Genomic DNA, 18312 nt, shown 5'->3' on the forward strand with positions numbered 1-18312 from the left:
GGTAACTTGGTACCTGCCTTTTGATGACAAGGGTGTGATCAAACATTACTCTATTTATATCTTGTTGATACCATCGCTTTATGGAATCTACCAAACCACACTAGGAATGATTGCTTTAGCCAATATAATGCATGACAAAGTTTGCATACTTCCCCTTGGGTCTTGTCATCAAAGAAACCAACAATAATTTCCATGTAGACTTCTATTAGTTCCACATAGAAATGCATTCTTTACATCCAACTATTGAAGATCTCATCCTAAGTTGATAGCACATGTAAGTAATACTCTGTCTATGTTAAGCTTTGCAACGGGTGCACATGTTTCCTGATAGTCAATCTCAGAAGTCTAAGTGAACACTTCGGCGATCAGTCTGGCTGGCCTTGTATCAATCTACAGATCCATCACTGCCTTGCCACACAATGACACCCACCTGTAACCAACAAGTCTTTTGCCTGGAGGAAGAATAACAAGCTCCCATGTCCATTTTTGTGAAGCGCTTTCATTTCTTCCAACATTGCTAGCTTCCACTGAGGATCTACATGAGCCTCCTGCCACTTCCGTAGGATGGGTATAGATGAAAGAGAAGACATAGAACTATGATAAGAAGCTGAAAGAGAGTCAAGGGTGACAACATGGGATATAGGATAAGTGCATTTCTTAACACCCTCTTTTGTTAGAGCTATAGGTTGTTTAACAGTTTAAGAGAAGGATCCTTACTAAGGGATGAAGCAGGTGGAGATCCAGGCTCTGGTTTTGGAGAGCACTCTTGGAATGTTAAAGGTGCTTTGGTATGGTCTCTTATCGATGTTTGCAAATTTATGACTTCAAAGTACTTTTGCTAGGAGTTTTGTGGCTCCTCCTCACTAGGTACGTTGTTAGGCTGCACTTTAGGTGGCTGCTTTGTAGGTGTCTGTTGATCCATTTCATCTTAAATTGTTGGATAAACATATAGGTTGATTGACGCATCTTCACCAGAAATATTCTCTCCCCAAAGAGGTGTCGAGGTGTACTAGGATGAGGCTTCTTGAAAGACGACATACATGGAAATAAAGAACTTGTGGGGTGGAAGATGGTAGGAGCAATAACCTTTCTGGAAAGGAGAATATCCCATAAAGATACATCCAATGTTTTTTATCAAGCTTGCTAGTACAATGATGATTACAAACAAAACAGACATAATCGAATGCTCTAGGGGAACAAAGAAAGGGTTCTTTCCAAGAATGATAGCTCCAGGTGCTTTGAAGTCATGAATGTGAGAACGTGAACTGTTAATTAGATAGGTGATGGTGAGAACAGCATCACTCCAGTACTGTATGGAAAACTATGAGCAAACATTAGGGCATGAGCAATCTTTAGCAAGTGTAAATTTTTCTTTCGGCGTCACACCTAAGCATGAGTATTAACATAGCTTGTCTGATGAAATGTTGTAAGCTTTGAGAGGTAATTGCCCAGACCCTCAAGGGGGATAGTTTATGATCTAAGTAAGTCCTACCCTGAGTAGGAGAAGAAATATAAATACAAGAAGGAATGGAAAACCAATCTAGAACTAAAGTAGGAAACAAAACAGCAGAAAATAAATAAAAGGAGTCCAAGTGTAAATAAGAGAGGGGTGATCCTTCTCAATCCTAGTACTAGAAGCTAGTGCCAGATCTCTCAGGAGATATATATTTTGTCTAAAGGGGAATATATTGCGTATTTTGAATGGTAAAGTTTATTGAATTGCTATAAAGAACCAAAAATAAAATTCAACAATTGAGTGAAGGGAAAATTTTCTTCATGAACAACAAAAGGAAGAGTAGAGTAGCAATTAAATGCAACTAAAATTAATTTTTCTAGTAGTTTTGAATATCTTAATGATTGTTAGGATATGTAACAGGATAAGGGGTGGTGTAGTTAAGATTGTCCAAATGGGTCAATTGGGCCTTACTGCCTTAGAATACTTTATTTGGCCCATGGGTTGGGTGGGTTCTGTAAACCTTAGGCTTCTTATTTGTCGAGTTATTGATGTAATAGGCCTAATTCATAAGCCCATAATGTGAGGGTAATGTTAGCATGGTATTAGTAGTTAAATTCAGTGTTTGAGTTCGATTATGGTTCTTATTTACTTAACAGCTAGATTAAATTGTTTTTCTATTTTATTTACTTTATTGAGCTTTAAGAATGATTAGGGGTCCTTTTATGAGTCAATCTAGGAAATATCACCCATCAGTTTAGAGAAGATTTGCATAGAGAATGTCATTTTATTAGAGTTTGGTTCGTTTAGAAACTCCATTTGGATTGGCGTCCCAATCCAGATTTCTTCTCTTATCTTCGATTCTCTGTCTCTTTTCTTTTTCTCAAGAATGTCTTCGAGCATTCAAGCTGCCATTCAGGAATATGTTCAGCAACAGTAAGCTGACTTATCCCCCACTCCAATTCTTTTTCTTCTTCTAATGTTTATTTTCCCAAATCCTAACTCCACCTTTTATCAATTTTCATTTTTTGCAAACCCTAGCCACTAAAAACCCTCCACGGCCTTATTTCTCCCTTAAAAGCCATCAAAATTATCCTACTGCCTCCCTACTTCAACCCCTACATCTCTAAACTCACCTCTCCCAAAATGAAAATTTTCGAAAGAATTATATGAGATATATATGGTCAGGATTCATACCACAAGACCGAAGCAGGAAATGACTAGCCAAAAATGTGGAATTAAAGATGAAGAGGATGCAACAATAGCATGACTGAATACCACCACATCCAGTGCTATTAGATCCAACCCTCATAGATTCACAAATAAACCCAGAAGGCATTCATTCCTTGTTCATCTTGATCGTTAAAGAACTATGGAAAGTCAATTTTGAAGGAAAACACAAACTAGAAGCCCTAGTATAGGGGCTCATGTGAAGTCATCCTTTCTTGGAAATTTAGCCCCCAATCCATCCTGTCCCCTTGTTTACAATCTCTCTCTCATAACAAACACACACCATCCCATCTCCAAGTTTAAAATCTCTCTCTCTTTCTCTCTCTATTACACACGTGCACGCACAGTCTAATAAACACACAGACACACAAAGCATATTCCTGCATTTGTTTGTCTTACAGAACTATATCTATAATGTGGGAAATGGTTGGTGATGGTTTCATCTTTGTGCTTTGGTTTTTGTTTTATTGATTTCTCACAATTGAATTTGAAGGTTGTATGTCTTCTGATGCTGTGACTGATGATTTCGGGTTTTTCTGATAATTTATTTTACTTCAAAATGTAGGCCAGAAGGTTATTGGAGAACCAGTAGTCTCTGGACTTGTACTTGATGATTCAGTGCTTTGGAATCCTGACTTCAACATTGCAGCAAAGCAAGACCCCCGCACACTTCCATTTCCAATTTTCATTTTTTTTCTTCTTTGGGTATGGTAACAAGAGTTGAATGTTCTTAATGTTTAGGTATGTCATGAGTCCCCCAATAAGGAAATCAGGACATGATAAAGCTCTTCAAGGTGCCCTTTCAAGAGGAGTTTTGCAGGTGTAGTTTATATCACTGGACTAGATAGATTTTAAACAACAGCATATGACCTGATGTTCGTAAATAAGCTTGGATAAATCAGACATGAATTTTGTGAACAATCATATCCTCCAAATGCAGCCTTTAAATTTGTTTTGACTTCTTATCCAAGTAGATTTGAGAATGTTTGCAGTAGTGAAGATAATTTTTTCTTAAAACAGCATAGTGAGGACTGAGGAGATCAAATTTTGAATCTTTTGATTGTACTTTGTCTTGATTATGTTAATAATTTATGCTTACTTTCTCGTTCTAAAGCCATGTACAACTACTTCTGCTGAAATTCTCAAATAGTACCAACTGCTGATTCTGTTACTATTTGAGTTTGGATCTATTATGCAGATATGACAACTAAAATCAGTTCGATGGTCCCACCTGCAAAGTCTTCCCTCACTTGACCCAACAGTGAAACTAGTCATCCTTTCTATGATTCCCACATACTGAAGAAGAAAGTTTTGATTGGATTTTTTATTTGTTCATGCATATCAAAAAGTGATCACTGCTTGGGGATCCTTAAAGCATACATACCTGATGTACTACTACTTGTTGTCCCAAGCTGATCACACCTTCCAATCCCAATCTAGATTCAGGTGGCCAAATACTGATCTGGAATTCTGGATTAAATTCAATCTGGGTGTCTCTGATGTCCTTCATCAACCCCAGGTATTAATCCAGTATGGGTGTTTCCCAGCCATTCCTTGTTTTAATAGGTTGTCATTCATCAACCCCAAGTAGCGATATCTGTGTGACGACTTTATCATTTTTAATCTACTGTAATTTCATATATGGTGGTTTGGAGCAGTGCCAATAAAAATTCCATAAATTGATTTGAACTTTTCACCCTTTTCAGCTTGTAGGAACTGATCACTGTACCTTCAACTCCACACAGAAAGCTTTAGGTGCTGATGACTTCAGGAAAATTCCAAATGGTGTCAATGGTAATTCATTTTTTTGGTCTCCAAATATGCTAGTTTTCAAATTCATTGTCAGGCATATGATTGTGACCTCTTATAAATTTGTGAATATCATTGCATTTCCTAGGTATTGAAGAAAGGATGCATCTCGTCTGGGAAACTATGGTGGTAAGCTGCAACATTTTGCAGTCTGACCATGTAAACCTAGTGGGTGAAATTGGAAAGCTAATCATCACAATTTATTATGATGCAGGAATCTGGCCAAATATCAGTTTCTGATTATGTGAGAATAACAAGCACTGAATGGTATTCTCTGTCGTTCTCCACATATGCACTGTTATCTTTGTGAAATTTACTAAGGATATAGAATATGATGACATGGTGTAATCTGATGTGGCATACTCAAACAGCATGATGATGATCCCTATTTGTTCCTGTTAATACCCCCCCCCCCCCACACTCCAAGACAAATACATTATTTCAGAAGGTGCTCTTCTTAAAATTTGGATGGTAATTAGAAGGGAAAAGGAGAAGGTGAACTGAAGAAGATGGGAAGCCTGAGAAGATCAGATTTGCAGGGAAAGAAAGAGAAATTTCAGAAGAAGAGAGGTGGTGTGTGGGGTTGGGGGGAGACATGCGTTTAAACTAAGTTCATTACTTTCTATTTTGAAAAATAAGTCACGATTACATGAGTACTGGAGATAAACAAGATTCTCTGACCCCCAATAATCCTAATCCTTAATTAAACTCAAACAAGGCTCAAAACAAATTACAAGATAAATTCTATAACAGAAATAAAAAATAATTAAATATCCTATCAAATACAAAACTCGGTTGAACATGGTTCACCTCCGTCTGGTTACTCCAGTGGGTTTGGTTGGCCCAAGGCTGTGCTGCATCAGGCCTGCTTGGTGGGTTCCCATCATATTTATTGAGGATCTGCTAGGTGGAAGGTTTGACGAAGATAGCAAAGTGGGGAATGAAGGCTGTCCTATTTCTGCTTACTGGCTTGTATACCCATTCTTGTTTCTCTTGCACCACATTGTTTTAAAGAATTAATTATTTCCTTTGAGTTGCAAAAGAAGATGATTTCTTGCATGGTAGATGAGTTAAGATCTTCTTTCTGAGCATGAAACTTTTGTATTTAAGCGTTCTTATTTTATGGAACCTATGAAGAGATTTCTACTGTTAAAAGAAAAAGAATATTACTGGTAAGATGTCTCTCTTCTATAAGCTTTCATCTTCTTTCCATTGTGGTTGGTAAATTTTTTGTTTGTGAACGACAGCGCCCGGATATTTAATATATATCCAAGAAAGGGAGCAATACTTGCTGGATCTGATGCAGATATAATCATACTCAACCCAAATTCAAGTTTCGAGATAACTCCAGCTACTCATCACTCGAGGTCAGATACTAATGTCTATGAAGGACACAAAGGAAAGGTAATACATGTCATGACATTTAGGTTCTACATGAGCAATGAATTGGTTAGGTCAGCATAGCATTTTTATTGAAATGGTACGTTGTGCTACTTGCTATCACTTGTTAGGCTCTTGACCTATACTATATAAGTGATAGACTGCCAAAGGAATCAATCATATTAATTATATTGATTAAAATCATTGTATTACATCCTTGATATGTTCATAAGTATCCCAGTTTGCTACCTTCGGGTCTTTGTAAGACATGGGCATTGAGACGTAATACAATAATTTCCACTTGCCAGATAGGCTGCATGCAGTGATGTATTGTACTTGGAGATAAAAACAGCCTTATACTCCGCTATTGTCACATATGTGAATTGATTCTTAATGAGATCGACAAAATGGTTAATATCTAATCATCTGCTCTAGTCATGAAATTTCAACAAATGTTTTACGTTTGACAAGACAAATTGTAATTTAGAAATTTGAAATCCTGTTTGCAATGGTTTCTCTTAAGTTGTTATGCAATTTAGATGAACTAGACCTAATATGCGAGAAGATAGCACCATTTAAATGATGTCCAAAGGGAGGACTGACCACGGATTTCCTTAACTTGTACTGCATCCCTCTTTATTCTGTATCTTCTCCCAGTCTGTAGCAACCATAAAGCAGGATTTCTGGGACATATAGTATCTGTCAAAGACTTTTGGATTTTATTAGTGGTTGTAAGGCTTTCATCATCAATTTATGCTGATAATGTTCAAGGAGAAAGAAGATGACAATTCCCTTAGGCACCACTACTAACAGATTAGTGGTGTCTATTCTATATGATAATCTTGATGCAGGAATTTCAGTCTGAGTCCTACAGCTTGTGGATCTCACATTCAAGATCACTAATGTTGGAAGGAATATTATCATACATCTACTTAGATACATGATGTAGGTTCAGATTCAAGGAAAAGATGCCGAAGTTGATCAGATATATGTGCCAAGTTGGCCAAATTAATTGTGGAGACCCAACTATGTCTTCCTTTGATAATCATGGAAGATTTTGGTCCTGAAGGATGAGTAACTCAATTAAGATGAGAGAGGCAGTGAGCCATTTAATTTGCAGTTTCAGAAAAACTGAGTTCTGCCATTTTCTTTAGGGTTATTTTTGGGTGGTCAAACTTTTTCTGACTCACTATGGGTAATCTACTATGAGACACTTGTATTTAATTATGTTACTGCTTTTTGTTGGGGGTGGGGGTTTGGTCGTCTAACTTAATTGTCTATTGCGACCATTAGTTTGTGAGTTCAAAACATGGGAACAGTCTCTCCACGAAGTGGGGGTAAGGCTGTATGTACATTTGCCCCCACACACCTTGTAGCAGCAGGAGTGTGTGCTGGTATGATCTCTCTCTTTTAAGTTCTGTTGGCCTAATTAGGGAGAGGATCTATAAATGCACTATATTGGGGGGTTTTAATCACTATCTCTATTGAAGAAAATCTCATTTTCTTTCTCTTTGGGTTTTGCTTCTTACTTTTTGGTTGGGTTATTGATGATATTCAAAGCCCTTTTCTTTGCACTTCTATGTCATCTAGGTGTTAACCTCCTAGGCGAATAGTAGGTGCTACATTTTAGTGACAACAGTAATTTGATTAGTAAATGGTTCTGTTTGTTTCATAATTCGATTTTGCAAAAATAGCACATGTAGCTTAACAGATTTTAAGTTCATTTTGTGATGTAGTAGCATATTACTGGCTTTTTTTTTTTGGAGATACAAAATTATGATATAATAAGTAGTGGGATTGCTATCACTATGAATAGTGTAGTTATGTATTTAAATACATTGAGAATATTAACATGTGACACAAGGCGGATTTTGTTTTTCTTTTGAGGGTGGGGAAGTGGGGTGGCTAAATGAATAGGACTGAGAAACCTTCATATTATTTAAACTCTTTACAGAAGTTTTACACTATTGAGTTCAACAAGACCTGATTACCATTAGTGAGTATTTAGGCTTTATTGGGAGACATGCCATTTTGCACGCATTTGCTTCTCTTGCTATTATCTAAATAGAGAATGAATGACTGGGAAAAACAGTGAAATAGCTTGGGTATGTAAGTATGATTTTCTATTAATCTGTCTAAGATGATGTGCTTGGATGCTTATATCCATTGTTTCCAATCTCTAAGAGAAAATGTTGATTGGGATTATTGGCTATTTGCAACAAAGACAACAAATTCAGTATTCTGAAACGAGTTGCAAAAAATTCACATGGTGCTTGCTGGAGGTACTTGAAGGACACGGTCAAAATAACTTTGCATTGAAGATAATCTGCTAACAACTCAATAGAAGATATGGAAATTAGATAGTGAAAGATTGTAGTATGGATCAGTCTTAAGCTGAGTTCAACTCTGATCAGCATCTGTTTATGTAATTTCTTGTATTTATAGCATGTTTAATTGCGACTTGCATGGTCTGTTTACTTCAGAAAATCAATTAATAACAATTCTGTCTCTCTTACACAGGTATATTCCTGTTTCTTGTTGCTTGTATGAACTTTCAGTTAACACACATACATAGTTGTTCTACTATGTTTAATCTCCCATGCCTAAAGTTTTATCTTGTACCCAAATTGGGACCAGATCTAACCTATTTGCACCAATCTCTGAATTACTTCCACAGGGTAAAGTAGAAGTGACAATTGCAGGAGGAAAAGTTGTATGGGAAGGTGGTGTTCTCAAGGTTCAACCGGGTTTCGGAAAATATGTTGAGATGCCCCCTTTTAGTTATCTTTTTAACGGTATTGAAAAGGCTGATGCTGCGTACCTATTGTCTCTAAATGCTCCTGTTCGCCGTTCTGAAGCTGCGGCTTGAGTTGCAGATATCATTGTTCTTTTCTTGGCAGGTAAGAAATAACATGGGGTGCTATGCTGTGCAGTATTAAGTTAGATTTGTAGTTCACTGCATTAGAGTTGTGATTGTATTTGAGCTTTATTTAAGAACAAAAAAAATTACTTGATCATTGTATATACATATGATTGTTATTAGTTGTTTTTTCATTGTTGTCATGACTACTTTATCTTCCTTTTCCCTTTGATTACCCAAATTCAAGCTAAAATGGAAAAAAATCAAAACTAAATTCAATATGATAGAGCAATCAGATTTACAGTTCTTCAAGAACAAATGGTATCATCTATCAGAGTTACCAACTACAGAATAAAACCAAGTAGCACAATTTTCTATGAACAATTATGAAAACTAGCAAGGAGTTTGCAGAGCTGATTGCATTGTGTACAAATCAAATCCAAAGGCAGCAACTAAAATAGCTCGGTGTCTTCTTTTTCCTCTGCACATCAATGAAGGTAAAGGTTAATCCACTTTACTAACTATATATACATTAAACCTAACATCGACTAGAATAAGGCCTTACCGTTATCACAACTGAATCATCTTGATGATGATGACGATGATGATGATGATGATGGTGATGACGACGATTATTATGATTATAATTACTCTTATAATTGTGATTGTGATTTTGATTATGATTTGCAATCAGTTCTTCTTCATTTCCGAGACTTAATCGATGATCGCTTTTGTGTCGTTTCCTATTGGCACGAGCTTCAGTAAAAATCACTGAGTAATTGGTTCCTGCAGCTTTGTGATCCCAGGCTCCAAATTTGGGAACAGACGTCCAAGTATTTTTCTGAAATTATTACATACATAATCAAATTATGAAAATCACTTTTCTAGTTTCTGCTAGAAAAACAAAAACATTTGCCTCCATGAAATTAACATGAAAACTATGAAAATCCTAATAAAAATGCTGATTCATTCCTATTGTTTTCTTTTGCTTACCTCTTGGTTGCTCTGCACAGCTCCTGGCTTTGTCATTAGAAGATAAGAGAACACAAGAACTTGACACAAATTTCTGTTCTGAAAGATTACTGCTCTTCAAAGTTCTAACATTCATGGGTTATAAATACAGTGTTGATCACTTGAGACAGCCTGTGAGTTGGTGATGAGAAGAAAATTTTAACTGTCTAACCGTTTGAACAGCTCTTACACCGAGCACAAAGGCATACCTAATTTTGACTAATCGAGAAGCGTGGAAGGATTTCGTTTCCTAGATTTGGTGGGCCCGGAAGCCATCCATTAGAGAATTAGCTTCACTTCTATTTTTACACCACAAATTTAAGAGGGGGTCCATATCTAGATACTGACAGAGTGGCGAACAGATAAGACCTCTTCATAATTACGTGGTTGAAAAGTATGAATGGATAATAATCCTTTACGCGTAAGGATAGAAGATCCGACTCGGTGATGTGTACTTGTGCATGAAATGACTCTAATATCCTTAAGTCTTTTTTGACTTTCCAGCTGAAAGATAATAAAAATCTAGTCTTGGTTTAGGATTAACATCTGTTGCCTGCATTTTATCTTTAGTGAGTTGTATCTCATCTGTTGGTGAAATTTTATTCAACAGAATCTTTTTTTATTTAGAGTTTGGATAAGCTACATCCAAGGGATTGAGCTAGGATTTAACATCGACAGAGCCAAATGCCATATTTTACGCAGAACACAACGAATTTTCTATCCATTATCTTTATGGTTAAAGATTTTCTCCAATAGGAGAGCTCAAGTACTAATATTTTACACATGGAAAGAGGGTTAGAGGAAAATTTCAAAATTTAGAAAAGGGCATGAGGGAATTTTTGAAAAATTGGAAGGGAGGTAGGGCAAATGCTGATATTTCACACATGGAAAAAGGATTATAAAGGAAATTTCAAAAAAAATGGAAAGGAAAAAAGAAAATTTCGGCCCCAATGTAGCTCCACCCCTTGGCTACATATACATACGGATGAAGGTGCATCTAAGAGCCAATTGCATGTCTCATTTAAACCATTTACATAGGATTGAGGAGCATCCAAGGATACAAATGAAATATGTGATTGACTATGAATCTCTAGGGTATGATATGGTCGAGCCGCTTGCAAGGGCGGAACCAGGATTCAATATTGAGGGGGCCGAAGAATGGAAGTCCAGATTAGGGAAACACCAATGGTTTTTCGCCACACATATTGTGTGGTTCCTTATAAGACCCATTGGGGGTCCCACCTATGAATTATTTTGTTATATTAAAGAATAGATTCACATATATTTTGTGGGGCCCACACATATTTGATAAAAATAAGTAAATTATTGATAATGATATTTTTTTCAACAAGATATAGATAAATTAAAGCATCAATACAAAATAATAATAATAATAATAATAATAATAATAATAATAATAATAATAATAATAATAATAATAATAATAATAATAATAATAAAAAATAATAATAAATAAATAAACAAATAAAAAGCACACATGGCTTCAACCCTTAAAAAATCAGATGCAAACCTTTTTATTTATTTTTATTTTTTTAAGGTAAGAGATGCAAACCAATTGTACTTAGTTACCTTACTAACTATAGACATTTTATTTACAATATAAAATCAAATAGCAAAAATTGTAGACAAAATAAAGAAACAAAGAATATAAAATCAAATAAAGAATAAAAAAATTAAAAAAAAGAGAAACAATAAATAAATTGAGAAAGAAAAAGAGTACCTAATTGTGGGGAAGATTTCTTCCCCAAATTTTCTTTAACCCACGCTTATAAAAAGGGAAGAATAAATAGAAAGAAAGAAATAGAAGAGAATAAATAGAAAAAAAGAAGAAGAGAGGAGAGAGGAGTTATGAGAGAATAAATAGGGATTGAGGGTTAAGTTTCTAATTATAAAAGACATTTTGAATATATAATAAGATTTTTTTTTTCAAAAATTTCCTTTAATCCACGTTTATAGAAAGAGATGAGAATAAATAGGAAGAAAAAAATGTGAGAGAGAAGAGTGGGGAGAATAAATAGGGATTGATGAGTTAGTTTTTAACTAGAGATGACTTTTATACCCATTATTTTACATTTAAAAATTGTTCTCAATATTGGGGGACCAAATAGTGACATTTCACATGTGAGAAGAGAAAAAAGTGAAAAAATGAAGGAAATTAATATAAAAAAATTCAAAAATTAAAGGAATTAATATAAATTTTGAAAAATCTGGGGGGCATGGCCCCCGGCCACTTAGTGGGTCCGCCCCTGGGCCAGCTTGACCCATTTCGGTTTGGTTGTGCAACTCGTTGGCCGAGTTTGGGTCCGAATTTGGCATTAACTATAATTTGGAGATGGGTATTGAATATTGATTACTTAAGGGTGAATAGGCCACAAATTTGATGTTCTTGTGGTATATTAATGTTCTCGCCCTTTATGCTACCATTCCGGGGACTATCGTTGCTCCATCCCATCCCTTGTTTCCGCTCGTTTGTCCAAGATGATACCCCCTTTTTTTTTTGTTGCCCTTTCTTTTTGGACCTTGTCTCCTCGTTTGTTCTGTCTGGGGCCCTCGCTCTTGGATATTGAGTGCTGGTTAGGCTGTACTTTTAGAGGCTCTTCCATCATTGACACTTTGGGGGTCTTTTGGGGGCCTCGTCTCACATTTGGATGGACATCTTCTTTGTGGATTACAAATCTCAATCCACGGACCGTTTGGGCCTTGTGGATATTAGCTCTATGATTCGAAACCTCTTCATAGATATTTGAAGAAACAAACTCATTATTGTTATTTGGGTCTTGTATTTCTTTATTGCTTCTCCTGGTTTGCCCCTCTTTTCTTGTTGTCTTTTCTTTCTTCCGTGTTTTTATTATATTCATTATCATCAAAAACTCGTGGGTTTCTTTCATGGCACCCACTTATGTTGGGTCTTTCTTGTTGCTCACTTTGAGAGTCCTGGCCTTTTGCTTTTTTCTTTCGTTCCCAGTAACTTTACGTTGATGCTTTTTTTCACTGTTTTGTTTTTACCCTACTTCCTTAATTTTTCAATTTACAGAACTCCCTGTTCATCTTCGCTCTCTCTCGCGGCCGCTCTTTAGCACGGAGATTCGTTTTATTTCTGCCCACGCTGAATTGTTTACAAGCTCGATAACATAGAACAAATTTGGTTTCTTTTGAGGCCACGGGGCATTCATGCGTGGTGCCGCTACCTGTCTTTCTTTTCTATTTAGTAGATTTGGTACCGGTCCTAAAGCGATTCTAGATTCCCTCCTATGTTTTTATGTCGGTTCTTGGAATGCCTATGTTTGTTGTCATTCAGCCGAGTTCTTCGGTTAGCTCATCCGGAGAATTTATCCGGTGTCCAACTATTTCGGCCGTTGTGACTCTTCATCTCGTGTTTGTAATAACCCCGTAATCTACCCTGTTCGTTTTGCAAGTCCGTATCCGGTTCCGCTGGTTGTGGGCTGGTTCGAGCCCATGACTTATACCCGGCCCTGGTTTGGATTCTCCGGAGAGCCCGCCATATGAAAGGAGATCCGTGGACCCCGTGGATGGGAGGTGGATCTGCTTGGTCGTCGGTTTGAAGTGTTTGAGATCAGGTAAGGATCCCCACATGTTGGTTTGTTGTTGATGTCGGGGATCACCGGATAAGCAAGCACCCAAGTCTGTACTAAGGGCCGGTTGTTTAGGCGATTGTTGACCCAACCATGCCCCGCGCTGTCGGTTGTTTTACCCTCTATAAATAGTCATTCATGACCTAATTTCGTATTATTTTATTTGTGGAGGTTGCTTTGGATGGTTGGGAGATAGTGTACACGTGGTTGGTGGTGAAGAACTCTCAAATCGCGGAGAAGGCGTGGATCTCGCTTGGACTTTCAAATCTTTTAGAGGTTAGTTAAACACACTCTCTTTTGACTTGATTTTCTTTGTTATTAGAGTGGTGTTCCTTCTTCTAAGATTCTATAGATGATGAGTTGAAGTGTTTAGAATCTTTCCCATCAATGATCGTGACAAAATCACGCCCAAAGATGGATTTCCTTAACTGGATCAGGGTTGACTTTGTCAAATGAGATGAAGTGGATTCTAAATCTTCTTCTTCTATAGTCTGGAATGTGATGGTCTCTCTGGCGTTAGAAGGACGAAATTCGGATTTGAATCATCCCAAAGACAGATCAAGGATGGATGATCAAAAATCTAAATTTTGGACTTAGGATGAAGGTGCATCTAAATTTTGGACTTAGGATCAAGGAATTAATATAAATTTTGAAAAATCTGGGGGGCATGGCCCCCGGCCACTTAGTGGGTCCGCCCCTGGGCCAGCTTGACCCATTTCGGTTTGGTCTAGTTTAGTGCAGCAAACTCAATTGGCCCATAGTTTGGGTCCGAATTTGGCATTAACATATAATTTGGAGATGAAGGTAAATTGAAATATATGCAATTACTCTCAAAGGGTGAATAGGCCACAAATTTGATGCTTCTTGTGGTATACTTAATAGTTCTTGCCCCATAATTATAAAGCTACCAATTCCAGAAGAAAAAAAAACATATACAATTAGCTACCAATCCCATCCCTATAAGTTTCCTGCATCGTCTGTCCAAAAGATGATACCACCCACTTTCTTTTCTTTGCTTGCCCTTTCATTCTTTGGAACCTTGCCCTCTCCTCCGTTTGTTCTAGATCTAGGTGCCCTCAGCTCTTGGATATTGAGTGAAGCTGGTTAGGCTCTACTTTTAGAGGCTCTTCCATCATTGACACTATTGGGAAGGTACTTTTGGGGGCCTACGACTCTCACATTTGGATGGAACATAACTTATTTAGATGGATTACAAAATCTCAATCCACGGACCAGATTTGGAAAGCCATATGTAAGGATATTAGCTCTATGATTCGAAAACCTCTTCATAGAATCGAGACAACTCTGTTGCGGGCGTGTTCTTGCTTCCCGGCTGCCCCCCTTCGTTCGAAAACCTCTTCATAGATATCTGAAGAAACAAACTCATTGTTGTTACTTGGGTCTTAGTGTTTCTTTATTAGCTTCTCCTAGGCATTTGCCCCCCTCTTTTCTTGCTTGTACTTTTCTTCCCTTCCAAGTGTTTTTATTATATTTATATAATCATCCAAAAAAAACAAAAAAAACTATAGATTGAAGAGTTTTTTCCATGACACCCACTTATGTTGGGTCTAAATTATTGATTGCTCACTTAAATAAGAAATCAAACTGTACTTTTGACTTTTTTTCAAAATATCAAGTTACCCATAGTTAACTTTTCAGTTAACTTTAAAGTTGAAATGACCATTTTGCCCATAGGGTGAAGGGAGATCTAAGTTTTGATTTTTTACCCTACTTCACTTAATTTTTCAAAATTTACAAGAAAACTCCCTAGTTCAATCGATTCACCGCCCCTCTCCCTACCAGAAAAAGGCAAATGCTCAACTTAAGCAAAGGGAGATTCAAGATTTTAATTTCATGCCCACGCTGAAATTGGTTACAAACTGCGATAAATATAGAACAAATAATTGGTTTCTTTTAGGGAGCCACAGTCCCATGGCCAATTCATGCGATGGTGCCAAGCTACCATGTCTTTCTTTTCTATTTAGTAGATATAAGAAGTATCAGTCCTAAAGCAAGATTCTAGATTCCCCTCCTATGTTTTTATGTCTAGTACTTGGAATGCCTATGTTTGAATTGTCATTCAGGTTAGAGTTCTTCTAGGATAGCTCATCCGGAGAATTTATCCAGATAGTCCAATTGTTTCGGCTAGGTTAAAAGTAACTCTTCAATCTCTATTTGTGATAACCCCGTAAATTTAACCCTAGATCCGTATTTGCAAGTCCAAGTACCCGAAGTTCCAGCTGAAAGAAGTTGTGGGCTATTTGGATTGAAGCCCGTGACTCATACCCTGAGCCCATGGATTTGGATTCTACCGGTGAAGAACCTGCCATACTGAGAATCTGAAGGAGATCCAGTGGAAACCCTGATGGACAGGGAAGGTAGATCTAGCTTGAGTCAAGTCAAGTTTGAAGATGTCCGAGATCAAGGTAAGGATCCCCCGCATGTTGGTTTAAGTTAGATTGATGCCGGGGATCAACCAGATAAGCATAGCACCCAAGTACTGAAAAATACTAATGGGCGATTGTTTAAGGCGATTGATTGACCCAACCAACTGCCCCAAGCGACTGGTCGATTTGTTTACGGGTTTTAAACCTTGTTTTTCCCCCGGCCCTCTATAAATAGTCATACACGACCTAATTTTGTATTTTTATTTGTGGAGGTTGCTGTGGACGGTTGGGAGATAGTGTACACGTGGTTGGTGGTGAAGAACCCTCGAATCGCTGAGAAGGCTTAGATCTCGCTTGGACTTTCGAATCTTTTAGAGGTTAGTTAAACACACTCTCTTTGTACTTGATTTTCTTTGTTATTAGAGTGTTGTTCCTTCTTCTAAGATTCTGTAAATGATGAGTTGAAGTGGATTCTAAATCTTCCTCTTCTCTAATCTGGAATTTGATCGTCTCTCTCTGGCGTTCGAAGGACAAAATTCGGATTTGAATCATCCCAAAGACAGATCAAGGATGGGTGTTCAAAAATCTGAATTTCAAACTTAGGATTTTGCCCAAGAAGGGGGCGGTCGATTGGCCCAACCAGCCGCCCTGAGCGATCGAGTGGGTCACAGTGGCCATGTCAGTTTGATTTTTGCTCCATTTTGATCTCGGACTTTAATGAAACTTCTTAACCCTAATCTAGGTGATCTCTAAGGTCTGTTGGAATAGTTACTTGTGAGGTTTAATAATTTTCTCAATAGTTTTTCTGCTTAGACAAGTAAGATTACAATTACATATATATGAATTGACTTGTAATGTGATAAATTGTCTATTAATTTGAATGCGTAATTAGTCTTATAACCTGCTGTAATAGTAGTTTAAATTGATTACTTGATGATGTCACGTTGTGGATGATGATAAGATGTACTTGATTCATTATTTGATATGGAATGATGTTTTGGTGCGACTATGATTGAGGGTCGTTAATGGGTATTTCTGACTTGGGATATCAAGGATTGTGGTATGGGACATTGTTCTTTGATACTCCTAGCACTATCATGGTTATTGAATTACATACCTAGGAGGTCTAGACTGCATTGTTAGATACCCTTACATGCTACTACCCTTTTGGCAGGGGAATTGAAGCCGAATGACCCGTAATAGCATGACATGACTCTATTTCATCCTATAGCGGTAGCCAATCCGTGCAAAAACCCAGTGGTCCACTGTTGATCATGCATTGGTAGGATTGCATATGTTAGGGTTGAGCTCATAGACGTCCAATAAGCGGCTTGGGAGTCATGATGGGACATGAGAACATCCACCCAACAATATGTGGATGGCCATAGGGTTTGGGAAGGGAGTCGAACAAAAGAAATCAGTCTGTGAGGATTCTCATTCTTAGGTAGAGAAGGATTTGAACCAAATTGGTTGGTGCCATATGGAAGGTATCTAGACCACATGTAGTATGATACCGTAGGACCTTGCATTGAGTTAGAATCCCTAATATGCGTCATTACTCATGCCAATAGTTGCAGTGAGAGAGAGTGGACCTAAACCCAACTATGGTTGATTGACCAACACTGTACCCTTTGCCCCAGATCCCAATAGAGGTAGCCAATCCGTGAGGGATTAGAGTGACAAGACCAAGGGCGGACCCACCTCATGGTCCCCCCGAATTTAAAATAAATAAATAAATATATATATATATATATATATATATATATTAATGCCTTTAATATTTCCTTTTTTTTGTTGTTTTTCTTGTGAAGTACCCATATTTGCGCCCCCCCAATATTGGAAACAAATTGAAAGGTAAAGATGAAGGATTTACTTGCCCTTGTTTTCTATCTAAAGATTATAATTAAAATCCAAGGTTTAAGGAGGAAACAATTAACTCCTAATTGGAAACTAACCAAATCCCTAAATTTCTCCCTAAAATTTCACTCTATTTATTCTCTCATCACTAAAGAAAAACTTTCTTCCTCACACACAACTTTTCTCCTAGATCTTCTCCACACGATTACAACCAAGTATTTTTATTTATTTCTCTCTTTTTATTTTATGCTTCTTCTTTTTTAAGTATGAATCTTACCACTCTACCAACCCTGCACAAAAGAACCTTATCGCACCATCTAAGAGGGAGCTACCCAGAGCTACCTATGACCTCCCCACACTCTACCAACCTTGCATTTGACAAAAGAACAACCTTACCACTCTACCAACCTTGCATTGTTACCGCACCCCACCCCGCATTGACAAAATAACAAAAATGTTCCGTTGCCGGGACTTGAACCCGAGTCTCTCGGGTGAGAGCCGAGTATCCTAACCAACTAGACTACAACGGATTGATATTTTTTTTTTGTTAATGTTGGATACATATTGTATGAAAGTTTATTGTTGTTTTGTTGTTAAATTATTTATTTTTATTTTGTGATTGATTCGATGCAGTGAGTGAACATATATTTTTAATACACCAAATTAAATTCAAACCCAACGAAATAAAAACTCTCTCCTAAAATTCAAAAC

The 18312-nt window shown here is 37.2% G+C and overlaps 1 protein-coding gene and 1 non-coding gene across 2 annotated transcripts in view; one reads left to right on the forward strand and one right to left on the reverse strand.

Moving 5' to 3' along the window:
- The window catches only part of LOC149001964 (dihydropyrimidinase-like), a 30890-nt gene extending 21640 nt beyond the window's left edge, over positions 1 to 9250 (forward strand). The window contains exons 7-13 of the mRNA XM_089136542.1: positions 3249 to 3336; positions 3425 to 3503; positions 4390 to 4477; positions 4581 to 4621; positions 4707 to 4759; positions 5740 to 5896; positions 8550 to 9250. Of these exons, the coding sequence (XP_088992668.1) occupies positions 3249 to 3336; positions 3425 to 3503; positions 4390 to 4477; positions 4581 to 4621; positions 4707 to 4759; positions 5740 to 5896; positions 8550 to 8741 (698 nt within the window). The 3' untranslated portion in view covers positions 8742 to 9250. The remainder of the gene's footprint in view (positions 1 to 3248; positions 3337 to 3424; positions 3504 to 4389; positions 4478 to 4580; positions 4622 to 4706; positions 4760 to 5739; positions 5897 to 8549) is intronic.
- Positions 9251 to 18058: 8808 nt separating this feature from the next.
- Positions 18059 to 18131, reverse strand: TRNAE-CUC (transfer RNA glutamic acid (anticodon CUC)). The gene has a single exon. It is a non-coding gene; the product is annotated as a tRNA-Glu (tRNA).
- Positions 18132 to 18312: the final 181 nt, after the last annotated feature.

Source organism: Hakea prostrata, chromosome 10, assembly GCF_041222555.1.
Source record: "Hakea prostrata isolate BN-2017 chromosome 10, UWA_Hpros_2, whole genome shotgun sequence".
NCBI lineage: Eukaryota > Viridiplantae > Streptophyta > Magnoliopsida > Proteales > Proteaceae > Hakea > Hakea prostrata.